At 35.3% G+C, this 19,357-nt stretch overlaps 3 protein-coding genes across 3 annotated transcripts; 1 reads left to right on the forward strand and 2 right to left on the reverse strand.

Moving 5' to 3' along the window:
* Positions 1-270: 270 nt before the first annotated feature.
* LOC131000894 (CBS domain-containing protein CBSX1, chloroplastic-like) lies at positions 271-4,176 on the reverse strand. Its single transcript, XM_057927034.1, has 8 exons — positions 3,753-4,176; positions 2,468-2,555; positions 2,292-2,356; positions 2,105-2,153; positions 1,379-1,431; positions 1,156-1,271; positions 823-880; positions 271-732 (listed from the first exon to the last, which is right to left on the reverse strand). Exons 1-8 carry the CDS (start codon positions 3,990-3,992, stop codon positions 661-663), a joined length of 741 nt encoding a protein of 246 aa, XP_057783017.1. The 5' UTR covers positions 3,993-4,176; the 3' UTR covers positions 271-660.
* Positions 4,177-8,354: 4,178 nt separating this feature from the next.
* On the reverse strand, positions 8,355-8,762 carry LOC130998051 (probable sugar phosphate/phosphate translocator At2g25520). The gene has a single exon (XM_057923486.1). It carries the CDS (start codon positions 8,760-8,762, stop codon positions 8,355-8,357), a length of 408 nt encoding a protein of 135 aa, XP_057779469.1.
* Positions 8,763-14,169: 5,407 nt separating this feature from the next.
* On the forward strand, positions 14,170-19,282 carry LOC131000830 (polyadenylate-binding protein 2-like). Its single transcript, XM_057926934.1, has 9 exons — positions 14,170-14,886; positions 15,488-15,606; positions 15,735-16,391; positions 16,500-16,577; positions 16,682-16,771; positions 17,033-17,167; positions 18,106-18,285; positions 18,362-18,565; positions 18,834-19,282. Exons 1-9 carry the CDS (start codon positions 14,649-14,651, stop codon positions 19,065-19,067), a joined length of 1,935 nt encoding a protein of 644 aa, XP_057782917.1. The 5' UTR covers positions 14,170-14,648; the 3' UTR covers positions 19,068-19,282.
* The last annotated feature ends 75 nt before the right edge of the window (positions 19,283-19,357 follow it).

Below are 19,357 nucleotides of genomic sequence, written 5' to 3' on the forward strand. Positions count from 1 at the left end.
AGATGCTACCAATTATATAACATATGAAAATCTAAACCACCATTATAGATACGATACAAAAATATAAGGATGGGAAGCATCTCATGATCCTGAAAGGGTAAATAGAAACAGTATAATGCCGTCTACAGCTCTGTGCCATGCTTGTATATATACACATTATTGTCTGTAAAACTTGAGCAAGTTGACTGAAAAAGTCAAGTAGTGAGCCTAATAATATCTTCTGAATAGTATGGAGTTTTGTGCAATCAACCATTAGGAAAATAAAGATTGTTTGTATCAAGTGTTGTTCCATATACTTAGCCTAGTAAAATGTATATTACAACAGCTATAAGGGTGTAGCAGGACGCCCATGAGGATATAGAGAGTGTATCTATTGATCTCAAATCTCAACTACAATTCTAGATTCTCACCACCACAACATGCAAACAAGAATACAACAATTACAGACATAAGCCGGACAAGAATGGCGTCCTGAGTTTTGGGGACGGCAAGCACGTGTTAATTTCACTCAACTTGCTCAAGGTTTCATCAGAGAGCTGTCTTTTTATCGAGTAATCAGCCGCTACATCCCAAAATGTATAGTTCAACCAATAATATGGCTAGAGAATCAAGCACCTGCTAATTTCACTCATGCTTATAGAAACCAGTGGTGAAGACTCATCACATTTTCTCAGCAGCCTGCTTTATCTGAAGAGCCGCCCTGACAACATCTCCCCTAGTAATAATACCAATCTATCGCATGGCAAAAATGAAACTTTAAGAATTGCATTCAGCTGATTATTGTAATGTGCCAAAGCTATCAGTGGAGTAGAATCACATTACCAGCTTTCCTTCAATATCTACAACAGGTAGCCGGCGATACTTTGTTTTAAGCAATAACCTGCATCATATCATCATCCATTATTTCTTTGAATCAGAGCTTGTAGCTTGATTCACATAAACTGACCAGCTATCGACACTTATATCCCCAGCCCCAGGTATTTCTTCCTTCAGAATTAGATTGATAGGAAAAGGAATTTAAAATTTCATAATCATAGTAAGCCTGGTTCTGCAGAAAGTGTGGACTATAGCTAGGAAGTTCACATTTGGAGGTAATTTGTAGTTCAACAAATCTTCAATTGTTGTACTTATTTAGAATGGAAAAAGATTGAATACCTTGCGGCATCCTCAAGATTGGTGTTTTCACGCACAACTAGGGGAGCAGGAGTCATTACATCACCAACAACCTTCCCGTTAGTTTTGCTGATTAACTTCTGAACTTCATTAAATGTCTGCATGAACAGAATATTAGAAACTGACAGACGGGCGGAGGTAAAACAGTGAGGATGTTTTACATTGATCAAAGAAATTAAATGATTCAACCCATGTTTATACATACTTTCCAAGTGCTATCAGCAACCGGAAACAAATTTGTATCTTGTTCACCACCACCTAATTTGATGAATGAGAAAAATAACATAATTATAAATCAACGAGTAATTATGGTACTGTACTTGTCAAAACTAGATTAATTTAACCACTGAAAATATAGGGAAAGCACATAAATATGACAAACTTAATATTTATATATTAAAAACCAGGAAAACACAATCTAGTTTACTGATGTCTTATAGTCTCTCTCTCTCTCTCTGCGCTAGGTTAAACAAGATATGAAATCTTATCTAGCTAAATTAACAATGAGCAAGTTGAATGACTTCTCCGTTTCATTTTTAACCATAAAAAAAATATATAAACAATGCATAATGCTGGTAACAAACTATAAGTGTATCCTTTGTCTTACATAATCTTATGGCTTGATGAATAATTAATAAACTGATCTTACAACTCTAATGGAAATGTCAGTATGTTCTAGTTTCTGTATGATTTATTCTTCACAGTCTTAATGACTTATATTCTTCTTCTTCTTTTCAAACAGGATGGAGGAGAAGGCATCTCATTGTTTGAGATGGCATCCTAATAAACTGAGTAACTAACTTTAACAGGCCCTTTACTGAGCAAATGCATACATGTCATACTAGAAGTCTAGAATTAAATGTGACAAATTAAGAGTAGAGCTTAGACTATATTCCAGGAAATTAAATTGGCTTCACAAATCCAATGATACCTGAGATGGAGTCAAGTGCCAACAAATCATAGTCAGAAACCACACCAACCTGTGGCATCATCACACAGTTTGTCATGATTTATAATGAATGGCAACCAAAGTCATTACTATCAGGGAAAGAAAAAAAACAAGACTTATGCTGCTCTCTTGAATACAAAAGATAATCATACAGGATATGTAGCATTACCAACTTCCAGTCATCATTAACCACAGGAAATCCAGTAACTCTTTTCTCCACAAGGGTGTCCAAAGCTGGCAAATAATAAGAGGGTTTCCCAAAATAATGAACTAATTGAGAATATATTCTCAAACCCGAAAGGGAATAAATAAAGAAACAGTAAGATGAAAAGATGTCAGCAATACCTTCATCGACAGTAGTCGTGGGCCTTACAACATGCAAATGCTCTTTTCTCGTCATAAACTCACCTACATTGTAGGTTCGCTCTCTTGCCTGAAAGATTTAAAATATACAAGTTCAGGAAAGGTGAAGATAGGTTATATTCTTAAGGGGTGTTTGCTTTGGGTGATAGCTTAGATTAAAGTAATATAGGCTAATCCACCATATACTTTGATGGAGTGAACATTGTTTGATCGTCTAATCCTACAAATGCTCGATCACACCTATTGTCAATCTAAACAGGGTTAGGATCCTCTGCAGTGCACAGCACCATGCTGTGCACAAAAACAAGTTGAATTTGACACTTTTTTTTAAAAATTTATTTATTTCCTTCCTATTTGAATACACAGCAGAGGATCTTTTTCCATCTAAACATCTAATATATCACCCAAAGTAGAGCCGTCTTAGTATATTGTTCTAACATCGTTCTTAGTAAAGTTGCAGGGTCTTCAGTTTACTCCAAAAAAATTGGACAGAACAATACCACATGATTTAAAATGGCCATATGGATCAAATAATCATATGGATGAGAAGATTGAAACAGTTAATCTTATGAATCCCCCTCGTGAAAAAGCAGTTTTAATGCGCCTATTTAATCTCCAACTGTGTGGAGTCAAATCAGCCAAGGAGCTCAACTTGATCCGCATGGAAATTCATGGTTATTGGAGGCCATCTCTTGCAAACAAAGTTGGAAATCAAATCTAGCTAGAGTCTACGGATGGCAAAAACTTCTAATAATACAAGCATTTCATGTTTTTGTCAACTCTACTTGATGCGAACAATTTTTAAGCAAACCTCGTCTTTACAAGCCTAATCAGACTATTTTACAGGGTTCAGCCCCGTTGATAGATACAGCCCAGAACTCGATTTGATGGGGAGATCTTTTCAACCCACATCTAAACGTGGAATATAAGGTAGTCCAGATGAGATAGTATTGTATATAGCTCTTCCCTCTTGGTGTGGATAATAGTGTGTGCGTGTATGTAATCATGTTACTCTACACCAAGAACCCCGGGACTGAACAAGGGAATTAGAAGTATGTTCTTCCATTAATACTTTATGCAACGATCTTCATCACACCCCCTCAAAAAAAAGAAAAAAGAAAACGGATCTTCATCACTGCCTCTAAGACAACCCAATATACAACATTATTGCTGTGATTGCTTAAACAACTATCGTAGTTTTAGTCAAGTAGAGGTAATATGTTTCCAAATTCCAAGACGCATAGTGCGAGGCGCGGGGATTACTTACGGGAGCCGAATTGGACGTGCCGGGGGTGGCGAGAGGAAGAGGAATCGGCCGTCGACATTCAGGAAATTGAAGCCGCCGACGTTTGCTGGAGGAAGTGAAGCAGCCGGTAACCGCCGGACTGGAGAGGGGAGAGCGACCGTAGCACGTAATGACGCAGGGTAAACTGCGGCCGTGAACGGCCGGATTTGCTCCAGAAAGTGAAAAAACAGATCGAAATTCTGCGAAAATAATGGAATCCATGGATGTGGAGAGGCGTGGAAGAGGCGGAAAGCAAAGAAACAACGAGTTTGAGTGAGAGAAATGAGATACTTTCACATCTCGTGTGTGTGGAGAGTGTATGCTGTTAATGTACTTCTCTCTGTAAACAAAAGCACCGGCAAGTTGAGGAATGATTAGGGACTTGTTTGGCAGAATAAAACCATTTTTCAGTATATAAAAATAACTAAATTTCGTCTCCAATATAGTAATACCATTTCACCCTTATTTCTTTTTTTATATTTATAAAAGTAACAATTAAATTTAAAAATCTTATTAAAAAATTACAATAGCAAACATACAGTAAATATATTGGATTTATATAAAATGTCGGGGTGAATTGAACTCAACTAGCGGAGTAAACACAAAATTTTAATTAATAAAAGTAATTAATACTCCTTGCGTCCCACTAAGCATGGCTCCAAACTTTTGGCACGGTTATTAAAAAGAAAATTGATTAAAAGAGAAAAGTGATAGAAAATGGTAAATTCCATAATTTTTTGTGAGATAAAGGGATTTTCTTTTTTTGAAAATGACCATTTATAATGGGACGATCCAAAATGACAAGGGGGTCATATTAAATACTCCAAGATAGAGAGAGTAGTATTTAGCAAGCATAGTTTTAGCTCAGTTTGTAATACTACTAGCTTTTAGCATGCCCGACTTAATTGTTGATCGCAAACTCTTTTCGTGATTTGAATATAATTGTCTATTGATATTGAGATAAAATTATTTCTAAGCCACTTTTATAAGTTATATTTAACAAATACCCCTTTTGTTCCATTACGAATATCTCACTTTTTATAATGATGTGTCTCATTACAAATGTCTCATTTTTTTAGTAATATATTCTCTCTGTATACTTAATATTTATATAGTTTTAATCAAATTATTTTATCTACTAATTACACAATTTTAAATTTATGTGTCAAAAAATAATGGGACGGAGTGAGTATTATTTTTAAGAATATTTAGTAAATAACTTGAATTGACTAAACTAATACTGCAGTCATAATTACATCTCCAATTTTAAAACATATTCTTACAATTTTCAACAATTAATTTTGATTTTGACATTATCAATTCTGTATCAAGTGAGATTCCACCTCTTATTAAATTCAAATCGAAGATTTGACCATATATCGATAAAAAATACGTATTCATTTTCAATTAACCATTAGTCATCAATCAAACTTTATGTTCTAAAGGGGTTTGGGGCCGTTAATCATTCACTAATAACAACAATTATGTCACTATATAGCATGTCGACCAAATAAAATTTTGGTTGACTAATTTGATTGGGAGGAAGAGAGTATTTTCTAGCCTTTAAAATTTGTTTTTCATCAGAAAATACAATTTCAATGCAGAGAATTGAGATTTCAATTTTTTATAAAAATAATATTATTTGATTTGACATTTACATTAGTAATGCACACATTTTTTAAAACAAATAAAAATTAATGTTTCAAATATACACACTTTAATACACAATTACACATTAACAAAAGTACACGATTATAGTATTATCATTTCCACATTTCAGTAAAAATTACGTTTGTATAAGTAATTGCGTGAGAAGGAACACAATAATGCAAACTAAACATCAATATACGAAAATATATTAGCCCCATTTTCCCATCAACATTTGAATATCAACCCCATGCATTTCCAAAGCCTTTCTGCGTCGCGCCAAACATGCCCTAAAATATGGTAGCAATTTAGGCGGCATAACGGACCCGCCAAAATATGTGACGGCTGTTTAAACGAGTGGTTCAGGATTAACGCCCAAGCCCAACTGCCACCACTTTGAATTACGGTTGTAATTTCTAGAATGGTCAATTGTTCATTGTTGTATTGTAGTACTCCCTCCGTCCGCCAATCAACTACCCATTTGCCTCTAAAATTTTGTCCACCAATTAACTACCTACTCTGCTTTTTGGACACATATACCCTCCCTTACTTTTTAAATTACTACACTTTACCAATTGGACCCACCACACTCTACCATTACTTGTCTACTTAATCTAATTTTGATGTTAATTAAATGGAGTAAGATATTTTAAATTTTCAGTTTATTTATTTTCCAATTTATTTATTTTCGAAATTTTCAGTATATATATATATTTTTTTAATTTTCAGTTTATTTATTTTCTATTTTTTTTTCCAGTTTTCAGTTTATTTATTTATTTATTTTCTGAAAATTTTAATTCCAGTTTATTTATTTTCTGAATTTCCAGTTTATTTATTTTTCAATTTTCAGTTTATTTATTTATTTATTTTCTGAATTTTCAGTTTATTTTATTTTCTGAATTTGCAGTTTATTTTATTTATTTTCGAACTTTAAGTTGATTTATTTTCTAAAAAAAATAATTTTCCAGATTTTAATTTATTTATTTATTTATTTTCGAATTTTAAGTTTATTTATTTATTTAATTCCAGTTTATTTATTTTCTAAATAAAATAATTTTCCAGATTTTAATTTATTTATTTATTTTCGAATTCTCAGTTTATTTATTTATTTATTTATTTCCAGTTTATTTATTTTCGAATTTTCAGTTTATTTATTTATTTCCAGTTTATTTATTTTTCAGTTTTTAGTTTATTTATTTATTTATTTTCTATTTATTTTAATTCCAGTTTATTTATTTATTCATTTATCTATTTCCAGTTTATTTATTTATTTTCAGTTTATTTATTTTCTGAATTTTCTGTTTATTTATTTATTTTTGAATTTTTAGTTTATTTATTTATTTAATTCCATTTTATTTATTTTCTGAATTTTCAGTTTGTTTATTTATTTATTTTCAAATTTTCAGTCTATTTATTTATTTCCAGTTTATTTATTTTCTAAATTTTCAGTTTATTTATTTATTTTCTAACTTTAAGTTTATTTATTTTCTAAAAAAATAATTTTCCAGATTTTTATTTATTTATTTATTTTCGAATTTTCAGTTTATTTATTTATTTCCAGTTTATTTATTTTCTAAAAAAATAAATTTCCAGATTTTAATTTATTTATTTATTTTCGAATTTTCAGTTTATTTATTTATTTAATTCCAGTTTATTTATTTTCTGAATTTTCAGTTTATTTATTTATTTGTTTTCGAATTTTCAGTTTATTTATTTATTTATTTATTTCCAGTTTATTTATTTTTTGAATTTTCAGTTTATTTATTTATTTATTTTCGAACTTTAAGTTTATTTATTTTCTAAAAAAATTATTTTCCAGTTTTTAATTAATTTATTTATTTATTTTCGAATTTTCAGTGTATTTATTTATTTATTTCCAGTTTATTTATTTTCTGAATTTTCAATTTATTTAATTAAAGAGTAAAAAAAGAAAGAAAGAAATAGCTTATATAAAAAAGAACACTTTAATAAGTCAAGGCATAATGTATGTTAAATAGCTAATGAAAGATTAGTAAAAGTAATCAAAATATATTAACACTACCCTTTTAGTCTTTTACACCACTTTTACACCACCTTTTTCAGCTTTCTTAATTTCCGTGCCGACCATCAAATGGGTAGTTGATTGGTGGACGGAGGGAGTATCTTTTAACGAATCCGTTTTATCTTTACCCTTAAAATTCAATATTCGCACAAAAAAAGCTACTACAAAATTTAAAGAGGTGATCTCTTGTGCAAAATATTATAAAGGGTTAATTGCATCAAAATACCTGACATTTCCCCAAAATTTGGTTTTTTGACAAATTTTTTAATTGTAGCAAAAATTTTAGCTACGTTTCAATTTATTGCAATGTCCGTCCCGCGTATATTTCCGGCCAAATCCATTTATTTCTGGCCAATTTATTTTACCTACATTTCAATTTATTGCAATGGATTTGAGACGACAATGTTTCATTACCCGGCACGACATGCCACCTAAGCTTTACGGAGGTCCACCTCAGCATGGATTTGGCCGAAAATATACGCGGGACGGACATTGCAATAAATTGAAACGTAGTTAAAATTTTTGCTACAATTAAAAAGTTTGTCAAAAAACCAAATTTTGGGAAAATGTCAGGTATTTTGATGCAATTAACCCTATTATAAAATAGGGTCTCGATCTGCGATCCAATTCAAAATCCGCATCCTGTCCCACCTAGAGTACTCAGAGCTCTTTTCCCAACTCTAAACTCTATTCTCCAACCTCCAACTCCTCATTTTCTCTCCATCTTATCTATCTTCTCACCTCTCCTTTCTTCTATCGTCGATTTTGTAGTTGTGGGAGCGGCGGCGGCACTGCACCCCCTCCTCGCACCCGTTGCTTCACAATGGTCCTGAACCTCCTCCTCTTCCTCCTCCAAGAAACCCTTCTATTGTTGTTGTCCTCTTCGATCTACTCCTCTACACACATTTCACCCCTATCAGCTCCTCTTGCAGGAACCAATCCTTCACCACACTAGCCACATTCATCGTCAAAGCAAAAGTCTTTCCAACAAGCAAGAACATATTGAGATTTAGGGCAAACTTATACAACGAATTGCTCCCGAAAATCACACAATCGAAATGGAAACTCGAATTCTCCCTCAGAATTAGGAACTCAACAAAAATCCACAGGAAAACTAAGCAGCACAGTGCCACGCAGTACAAATAAGTAATTAGATTGAGCGTGATCCCCTTGGAGGTGAGCAATATCTGAATCATTATCAGTCGCGTCGTCTTGAACGCCACCGCTGCAAATTGCATAATCAGTCCCCATGAATCGAACTTCGCCTCACAGTAGGCCGCAATCCTCGGGATCATGTTTGCCATGTTCTTCGATTTGAAGGCGTCATTCTGATCTCATTGATACCAACTATTGATATGACAGCTTGAGTTGATGTGCTTGTGTTGATTCGTGATTCAACATCTTAAGCTCATTTTTCATCTTCACCTTTCGATATTTTTGTGAGCATTATACCAATTGTTGGTATGATGACTGATATCAATAGTTCGTGAGACGAATTTTCTTAATAATTAAGTTGATTTCCTTTGAGTTGTTACCGATGAGTTGACTTCAAGCTTTTATGGTATTTCCCCTTGATGTATTGGGGATAATATTTCTTGTCGGCATGATTTAGTAAAGTTGGTTTCTTTGATTAAGTGTATCTTCTTTTGTGAGCTTTTTGCTGATTTCTTAAGAGCATTATTTTTTAACATAGAGTTTTCTCAACTTTATGTTGTCCAGTAACCTTCTTTCCAGATGATGCGATGTTGACAGGATCAGTTTGAGATGATTCCAATTTGTTATATCCTTAACTTCTTTTGAGTTGGAGTTCCCCATTGGATGATGATATCATTGTCCTGTAAAATGTCAACAGTTGGTGCTAATGCTGCTGGGGGGTTTTCTGAATATCAGCTCTGAATATCCATTTTTCTCTTTGGATATCAACATCATCTTCCCTGATTTTCTGTTGCTCCACCTTGATTTTCTTGTGCTCCTTGATTTGAGTTGACAAATATAGCATGAATTTATCTCCATTGTTCAATTTAGTACTCGAGTCAAAATTCTAACTACTTGAGGATGACGTGTCTGGCTGAAAACTAACTTGACAATTAAAATAAGCTACATTATATTTTTTTTATCTCCACATCAACTCTCAAACGTCATTGTTTCATTAACAAATTCAGATTTTACAATGTTAAAAGAAACATATTCAGCGCTCAATTACTCCCTCCGTCCCACTGTAAGTGAGACCCTTTTTTTTGGCACGAGAATTAAGAAAGGTGTATTTTGTGTGTAGGTGAAAAAGTGAAAAGGTGTTTAAAGGGGAAAAAATTTACCCAAAAAGGAAAGAGTCTCACTTACAGTAGGACGCCCAAAATAGAAAGAGTCTCAGATACAGTGGGACGGAGGGAGTATTTCTTACAAGTTCTTCCCCATAATTATTGTTGCTTGTATTGTGGATTTTTTTTTTTCATATCAAAATGTTTGGGAAGCTGATGTGGAGATACAAAATATGATGTAATTTATTTAATTGTGAAATCTACTTATGGCGAGACACATCACCTTCGAATGGTTGGAATTTTGACTCAGGCTATAAACTGAATAAGTGAAATAAGTTCAGGTTATATTTATAATATTTATAAATTCGAGTTAAAAAGTCACCATTGACTTAAAGTTCGGACTATTTTTTAATAATAAGTATTTTTTTTCTATCATCTCCCTCCTCTCTCTTATTATTATAATGATTATTTTCTCTTTACAATTATTTTTATATTATTTAATTTATTTTATGATATTTTTTTAAATATCAGTTTTTTATCATTTTTATTTATACATACTTTTAGTTATAATATATATTCATACAGTTAAAGAGAATGGTTTTAAACACTTGTTTTATGAATAAAATTTTTTTAAAGTAGAATTTGTATCTTTTAATACAAATTTGAAGATGAATAATTAGTGCATATCTAAAAAATAGAATTTGGTTTAAATTTATGTATTTTGTAGTTATGTTTATGTATGTATTATTAATTTATCTATATAAACATATTTGCTATGACCGTTTCAGTTAGATTTAGTATTAAGTTGAAATTTATATAAATTAAAAATGAAACGTCAAATGGGGTTTATATTTATATATATTGTATTTTTATTTTTTATTTATTTTTTCACGGACATTTTAAATTTTAATATAGAATTGAAGTATTTATACGATACGATTACTTGCATATAAAATAAACTAGCTAATGTAATATGTATATAAACTAGTTATGTAATATGGGGGAGAGCTAGAATAAAAATACTCTTAAGTGTATAAAATATAAATGATTTTCAGCCCTTAGATCATCAAGATCTACGGTTGATTCGTAACCCTGTTGGATGAATTCGTGGTCCTGAGTTCGAATCCCAAAAGTAACAAAAATTTATTTTTCGCAATTCGTAACTCTGTTGGATAAATTCATACGTGTTCTACATAAAATTCGTACATTAAGAAACGTTTATATTTTATACACTTAAGAGTGTTTTTATTCTAGCCCACCCCTGTAATATGTATATACAACAATTGACTTTTATATATGTTGGAATACAAGCTCGCGGGCGTAGTTACAATGAAACCAGAAATGTAGGAGATGAGATTACAAGGTGAAAACTGAATTGAAATTACAATTTAACAGAACCAGAAAGTAGCCGAGTCGAGGAGGGTCCTCTGTCCGCAAGACGAGATACGCCCCGGTAGTGCTCTCGGTTTGGCGTGTCGTCCCCAAAGATGAAACGGCTTCGTCTCGTAGGTAGCAGTACCGCACACCAACGAGCTCCAGCGAACTGGAACGAGGCGAGAACAGAACTCAACAGATGCAGTATGCAGAGTATCAGAGTGATGTTGCTTGTAATGATTTTGAGGTCTAAAATGATGCATGGAGGCTGTCCTATATATAGGCACAGTCCACATCAATAGGGGGAGCCTGCGGAGTTAATACCATTGATGGTATTCAAATGGTGTCGGGAGTTACAGACAGCAACAGAAGTAACAGCCCTGCTGTTTGAATCTGTCATGACTCCTCCGACAGCAGTTACAATGTAACAGTACGTGGGAAGCTTCCTGGGAGACCAAGGGTCCTCCCGGGCCAAGCCCTAGTGGGCTTCGTGTGCATGCGCGTAGGCCCAACCGAGTTGGGCCTCGTCCCCTTCGAACCAAGTTTTCGTTGGTCCAAAAAGATAAGGGTCGATGTGGGCCTAGGGTAGGCCCAAAGGCCACCCAAAGACCAATTGCCAAGATCCAAGTCCAAGTCCACGGCCGCGCGTCGGGTGACGGGGACGGGACGGGACGGGCCGGGACCGGGGCCGGGCGCCGGGGGCCGGGGCCGGGCGACGGGGCCGGGCGACGGGGCTGGGGCCGGGCCGGGCCGGGCGGGCGGCGGCGGTGGCGGCGCGCGCGTGTGGGCTGTGCAACCCGTCACGTGTGCACACAGTTTTATTACATCCTGTGATGTAATAGCTTTTATACTGTAATAAATGTGATCCACATTCCGATGTGGGATAAGCATTAAATCTTATTTAATGCTTGTCTTTTCCTACGACTCCATGTTTCAAGTACCCAACTTTAAACAATTATTTCTCACTCACCGGAAATCGGTTTTGAGTAAATAAATATACTACGATCATCTACTCGGAACGTAGATCGATCCTGTCCCATTTAATTCTGCTAAATTAAATGTTTTCGGTACTCAAAAAATTATCAAATATTGGTTACTCACAACCAATTTCCAACAATATATTGGGTAGGTTATAGTGAGATTACTATTTTTCGTAAGATGTGAGACTAATGAATAGGTCGGTATATAGTGATGAATAAGGTAGTATATAGTGTTGAATAGCGATATTAAAAAAATTAGTAAAATTTTTGCTCTTTCTAAGATTTGAACCCAGGTAAAAAAAAAATTCCCTCCAGATAAATATCAGCCATAAGATATAATAAATTAACACCTATAAATTAATCTAAGTATATTGTGGGTGGAGGCTACTCACAATTCAATTTGGGAACAGACTAAAAGATAATCTAATATTAGGGATATATCACCCGAATATACAACAATGCTTGGCCTAAGGAGGCTCTTGTTCGTAGCAACAAGCAGATCAAATCTCACTTTCAATGCGTCCAAAAGGACGTCAAAGTGTGGGAGGCGATCTACGAGAAATGTAAAGCCAATTGGACTAGCAGAATGAGTGATAGGCAAATCACTGAACAGGTGCAGGAGATCTACGAGACTAACAATTCAATGAGATTCAGACACTTCAAAGTTTAGATTATTTTGCGCGAATGCCAGCGGTTTACGTCCCAGTGGGAAGATGTGCACTCGTCGAAAAAGTCGAATGGCTCATAAGGCAGGCCACGACAACATCTTCCGAGCCAAGTATCACGACGAGGCATCACGGCCAGAAAGCGACAATACAGGACAAAGGCAATGGGAAGAAAGTTGGGTCATTAACAGATAAGGCTCAATACTACGAATCAATGGAACGCGTCACCAAATGAATCGGGGTATTTAACACCTCAACCAATTTTCTCGCCGAATAAAAAATTAAATTTGCCGAGGTGAAAATGAAGGTGCTCGATTACAAAATTCTCCATACGGACACTTCGAATATGTCGACAACGCAATTGACATTGCATAAGAGCATTCTCAAATAAGTGCTCAAGCGTAGATGATTGATGTAGTCTAAATTTAAATTATTGTAATTTCAAAATTTTATTATTTAAATTATTATAATTTTTTAAAAAAATAATGTAATAATGTTAAAATTTGATTATAATGAAATGTTGAATTTTAAAATTGAATAGTAAAAATAGAGAAAAATGGAAATGAGAATTATAAAGCCCCTTATAGAGCCAATGCACCAGAGAGATGGGCTCTAAGGTGGGGGACCACCTTATAGAGACCCTATTGTAGATGCTCTTACATTACACGATCTAAAAAAGAATACGCACCATAAATACTGGGACGGATGAAGTAATAAGGTTATACTTCGTCCGTCCATAAAAAGATGACCTGATTTGCTATTTTGGTTAGTCCACAAAAAGATGTCATAATCTATTTTTAGTAATAATTTATGGGTCTATCTTAATACTTCATCTATCCTATTACAAATGTCTCGTTACTTTTGGACATAGAGATTAAGGAATGTGTAATTAGTAGATAAAGTGAGTTGGTGAAAAAAGATAAATAAATTAGGTTTTGTAAAAGTAAGTATATAGAGAAAGTAGGCGATGGACCCATTAACTGATTAGTCTCTTAATTATTTGTCAAAAAATGAATGAGATATTTGTAGTGCGACATTTCATTATGAAAATTAAGGAAATTGAGATATTTGTAATGAGACGGAGGGAGGGATTTTTTTTTATTATAGACGTTTTTTTTAACTAACTAAATAAAGAATACAATTTTTTTAAAGATATGTAGAGTATCACTTTTCATTAGAACATTTTTTCGTGTAGGGATGGATAAGTAAATTATTTTTTGGGGGGGGGGAATAGTTTTTTTTTTTTGGGTTTAAATTACCCCTCACTCTAACGTTATACGCGACTATTACATCAGACAACTCATGGTCGTAAGTTTGACTAATGTACAGTAAAAGTTTCCAGCTAATTTAGTAAATTGCTGGCCACGTAATTTTAATCTCGGACAACTAAGATGGGCCCACGTACTCCATCGACGGCTGATATTTATCTAGGGTTTTGAGTGCACGCAGACTATCCCTTACCCCTCGGCCCCATATAAGTATCGACGCCCAAAATTCGCGCATTTTGGCTGTGCGCAGTTCATCCTGCCCTCCAAATTATCCCTTTTTTATCCATCCGCCACTTCGGCGTCGCCGCCGCCTGTCGTCGCTGGCGGTGATCGTGCCTCTCCGTCGGATCTCCGACCTATGAACCCTTCCCTCTCCTCTCTTTATTGAATACAGCCCCAAAAAAAGAAAAAAATTAGAAAATCCAGTGAAAAAACCCTAAAATTCTTAGTCCGATTTTCTTCTCACTTTCGGTCTAGTTATTGAACACTTTTTCCGATTTACATTTCCAGTGATTTTGATAATAAGAAGAGGAGAGGGAAGTTACAGAAAAAATCCAAAAAAATAGAAAATATCTCAAAAAGGAAAAAAAACTTCTCTTTTCCTTTTTTTCTTTTATTTTCTTTTCTTATTTTTTTTCAATTGAGATGGCAGCCCAGGTTCAGATGCAGCCTCAAGTGCCGGTGGTGAATGCGGCGGCGTCTGGTGGCGCTCCGTTCGTGACCTCGCTGTACGTCGGCGATCTCGACGTGAACGTGACCGACTCTCAGCTGTACGATCTGTTCAGCCAGATGGGGGATGTGGTATCGGTTAGGGTCTGTAGGGATTTAAGTAGCCGGCGCTCGCTTGGATACGGCTATGTCAACTTTGGCAATCCTCAAGATGGTTTGAACTCTGCTTTCCCACAATTTAATGACGAATTTGTGTTTGATTATTTTATGACTATACTACTTAATAACGTTAATTCCACTACTGAAATTTTGAAACGGAAAATGGGAAAAGTTGTCTGGTTTTGCATTTTCTGAATATAATAAGTCTCCAAGTTTGCTGTTCCATATTTGATTAGGTTTATTCGTCTGTATGCATTAATATTTATGAAATTAGGATTTAAAGATAAAAAATAATTGTAAAGGACAGCTTCGGGCACTTTGATATTTAATATTTTTACGCTTTGTGGTGGTTTTTTATTTTTAATATTCATATTAATTTTTGATAGATAATGTAATCATTTTGACATTTTTTACTTTGCTTTTGCATTTAAAATTATGAACAAAGATTAATACCATGATCTTTTGGGGATGTGTAATGTAACCTAGACGGGTCATACATCATTTTGGCATGTCTGATTCTTGCAAGTCAAAAACCGAACTACCCCTATTTTACCTTTGTATCTTGGTTAAAGTTGGACAAAGATGATCTCTAGTTCCAAGCCTAACTGTGTTACTTCCTTTCCATTTATTTCCTTTTTTTCTGTGGTTCATTGTAGCTGAGAGAGCATTGATGGAGCTGAACTTTACTCCACTCAATGGGAAACCCATTAGGATTATGTATTCTCATCGAGACCCCAGTGTACGCCGAAGTGGCAATGGAAATATATTTATTAAGGTATTGTTTCCTGTGTCCAATAATATTTCAGTTGGATGTATGGTTTGTATGTCAATTGTCTTGCAGTTTTGGGATGTAAACTTGCATGGGACCCTCTTTTTATTTTGATATATATTTTTCTTGGTTAGAATTTGGACAAGGATATTGACCACAAAGCTCTACACGAGACATTTTCTTCTTTTGGTACCATCCTCTCATGCAAAGTAGCGACAAATTCTTCTGGTCAGTCCTTGGGCTATGGCTTTGTGCAATATGCCACTGAAGAATCTGCTCAGAAAGCTATTGAGAAGCTTAATGGAATGTTGTTGAATGGGAAGCAAGTTTATGTCGGGCCGTTTGTCCGCAAGCAAGAAAGAGAGATGTCAGTAGACAAGACGAAATTCACTAATGTGTTTGTCAAAAATATATCTGAATCAACAACTGAAGAAGACCTTCAGCAGATGTTTGGCGAATTTGGTCAACTTACCAGTGTAGTGGTGATGAGAAATGAAGATGGAACCTCAAAATGCTTTGGATTTGTCAACTTTGAAGATGCAGATGATGCTGCTAGAGCTGTTGACTCTCTTAATGGTAAAAAAATTGATAACAAGGAATTGTATGTTGGGAGAGCCCAGAAAAAATCTGAAAGGGAGGTACAACTGAAGCACCGGTTTGAGCAGAGTATAAAGGAAGCTGTTGACAAATCTCAGGGGTCCAACCTGTATGTTAAAAATCTGGATGATAGCATTAATGATGATCAGCTCAAGGAGTTATTCTCTTCATTTGGTTCAATAACATCATGCAAGGTTAGTTGATGATTTTGTCTTCGATTTGATGATTGCCAGCCCTTCGTCATTGATAATCAACATGTTAGTGTGCTATCTCTTACTAGATCTGCTCTGATATCTGTTAAGGTTATGCGGGACCCAAAAGGAATTAGCAGAGGTTCAGGTTTTGTTGCATTTTCCTCACCGGAAGAGGCTTCCAGAGCTGTGAGCCTACTTTGATTCGTTCTACCAACTTTGCCTTTTAAACTGTTTTCTGTTAATGAAGGGAGCTTCTATTATTAATATTGTTACTGGTTTTTGCATTTCAGCTCTCTGAAATGAATGGCAAGATGATTGCTAGCAAACCTCTTTATGTTGCACTTGCTCAGAGGAAAGAAGATAGAAGAGCGCGACTCCAGGTTAGTGTTTTTTGCACTTCGTTGTGTGAAAAACTTGTTGATCTGAAATCTAAAGTAAATGGCTGAAAAGTGACTTTGCCTGGGTGTTCTGACAAACAGCTGCAATTGACTACCTCTCCTTTTCTAGAAATCTTTCTTTTTCTTCCTTAAATTTTCTTTACTTCAAGCTCCATTAGTTTTTATTGAGCACAAGTGATGTACGAGTTGTAGCATCATCCAATATGTAATATTTATGTCGAGCTCTATCATGATTTTATCCAGGCTCAATTTTCTCAAATGAGGCCGATTACAATGGCACCTACTGTGGCTCCTCGTATGCCTATGTATACTGGTGGTCCTGGTTTAGGGCAACAGATATTCTATGGTCAAGCTCCACCTGCAATGATTCCTCCTCAGGTAATAATGTTCTTCCCATGCTATCTTCTGGTTTTATTGTCAAATTGGATTTCGAATGTTGAGATGATTTTCTTGTAAAACATAGATCTTTTGCTATTCTTACAGACAGTTGAGCTAAATACTTACGGTTGAGTCCATTATATATAGTTTCTGTTTCTTTATCAATGAAACAGTTTTCTTGCCTCTTATCAATTGATTCCAACCAATGCGTCTTTTTTTTTTTGGTAATGAAATAGTTTTTTGCCTCTTCTAATTAATTTCAACCGTTTTCTGCTTGCAGTCATGTGCTCCATTGCAAATTGTATTCCCTCGTTCATAGAAAACCTACCATGATTTGGGAACACTACTTTTGCATGTGTTTCCAACGTTTTTGTTAAACAACCTTTTAGGTTAAATAGGTTTTCAGTTTGTGTTCAGTATATTTTAAATTGAATCGACTTAAAGGTGAATTGTAAATTACTATACATATTTTTTAGTTATTCTTTACTTATTCATTTTCATCTCCCAGACTAAATTGTAGCAGTCTCCCTTTCCTCTCTCTGAAATCTCTCTCTCTCCCCCCTTTACACTCTTTTTCTTCTGTTCTGTTGAAAAAATCCAAGATTTTGCGTGATTCTTTTTGGGATCTTTCTCTGTGTTGTCAAAATCTTACTTCATTTTGTTGAACCTTTATTACTATACGAGCTATTGCACTAGGATTCCCCGAGTGATTATGGTTGAATCAGTGAGAGTTGGGTTTCCGCAGGAGGAGGTGGTGTAGTCTGCAGCATAGTAGATCTCTCAGCAAGTTGGACCATTATCCCAACACAGTGATTTCCGTGTTATATTCAAGCATTCCTCTGATTATGTTTTGTGCATACTTTATTAAAGATTAACCTGGGATAATTCATTACTGGAAGATATTTTTAATGTGTTGCAATGCTTCTCTTTTATTTCAGCCTGGATTTGGGTATCAACAGCAGCTTGTACCTGGTATGAGGCCTGGTGGGCCTCTCATGCCAAATATGTTTGTGCCTATGGTTCAACAGGGTCAGCAAGGTCCACGTCCTGGTGGAAGGAGAGGAAATGCCGGGCCAATGCAACAGGGCCCGCAGCCTGTTCCCGTAATGCAACAGCAGGTCTGGCACTGACTCTTGCCTTCCTTTTTTGCATTTTAAACTTATTCGTGTATGCTTAAGTAATTCCTCTATGCAGATGGTTCCAAGAGGACGCGGTTATCGCTACCCTCCTGGACGTGGCATGCCTGATATGCCAATGCAAGGTATGGCTGGAGGAATGCTTCCTGTCCCGTATGAAATGGGTGGCTTGCCATTGCGTGATGCAGGAATGTCGCAGCCAATTCCAATTGGGGCTTTGGCATCTGCACTTGCAAATGCTTCTCCCAGTGAGCAAAGGACGGTAAGCATTTAATTTTATCCTCGATTTACAAGCCTTCTTTAATGTAGAGGTCCCTCCAGTAGTTGACTCCGCCATTCCTTTACATCTCTAAGCAAATTTCCCCACATGATAGTGATATTTGTCAGAGAACCACCCAGCGTAGAAACAGCTATTAGGCATTCAGTTGCTCCCAAAGTACACCTATACTTGCCTCGATCAAACTTACATTCATACAAAATCAATGTAGAATGTAATAGAGAATTAATACACTGATTTTTGTATACATCAGATGTTGGGAGAAAATCTGTACCCTCTTGTTGAACAACTGGAGCCAGAGACGGCAGCCAAGGTTACGGGAATGCTCCTGGAAATGGATCAGACAGAGGTTTTGCACTTGTTGGAGTCACCAGAAGCTCTTAAAGCTAAGGTTGCAGAGGCAATGGAGGTGTTGCGGAGTGTGTCTCAGCAGCAGCAGAGCGGCACTCCTGCTGAGCAGTTTGCTTCATTGTCATTGAACGAGTGATCTCTTTACTGGAGAATAATGCTTGCTGGTTGGAATGTTGTCCATCTAAACACTTGATGTGGGATGTTGGGCATTTGGAATGTTTTAATCGAACGAGAATTTTTAACCTTGCTGGCATGTTGGGCATTTGGATTTGGCTTTTGAGATATATTGTTTGGTGTGGGATTCTGTTAACTTAATTTAAACCTGGTGCTATGGACTAGTTGTTTTTCTTAGATTTGTTTCCTTGTTTCGTAAATTTCGTATTTTTTTCTTCTGGCGATTTTTTGTGTTCATTGTGGCTTTCTGCT

The sequence above is a fragment of the Salvia miltiorrhiza genome, chromosome 8 (genome assembly GCF_028751815.1).
Source record: "Salvia miltiorrhiza cultivar Shanhuang (shh) chromosome 8, IMPLAD_Smil_shh, whole genome shotgun sequence".
Taxonomy (NCBI): domain Eukaryota; kingdom Viridiplantae; phylum Streptophyta; class Magnoliopsida; order Lamiales; family Lamiaceae; genus Salvia; species Salvia miltiorrhiza.

Bases quoted from the DNA above. Each gene is read 5' to 3' on its own strand.
- LOC131000894 (XM_057927034.1), bottom strand. From the start codon at position 3,992: ATGGATTCCATTATTTTCGCAGAATTTCGATCTGTTTTTTCACTTTCT. The intron at 2,556-3,752 runs GTAAGTAATCCC...TAAATCTTTCAG, and splicing joins GCACGTCCAATTCGGCTCCC to GCAAGAGAGCGAACCTACAA. The intron at 733-822 runs GTAATGTGATTC...GCCATGCGATAG, and splicing joins TAGATATTGAAGGAAAGCTG to ATTGGTATTATTACTAGGGG.
- LOC130998051 (XM_057923486.1), bottom strand. From the start codon at position 8,762: ATGGCAAACATGATCCCGAGGATTGCGGCCTACTGTGAGGCGAAGTTC.
- LOC131000830 (XM_057926934.1), top strand. From the start codon at position 14,649: ATGGCAGCCCAGGTTCAGATGCAGCCTCAAGTGCCGGTGGTGAATGCG. The intron at 15,607-15,734 runs GTATTGTTTCCT...TTTCTTGGTTAG, and splicing joins ATGGAAATATATTTATTAAG to AATTTGGACAAGGATATTGA. The intron at 16,772-17,032 runs GTTAGTGTTTTT...GATTTTATCCAG, and splicing joins ATAGAAGAGCGCGACTCCAG to GCTCAATTTTCTCAAATGAG.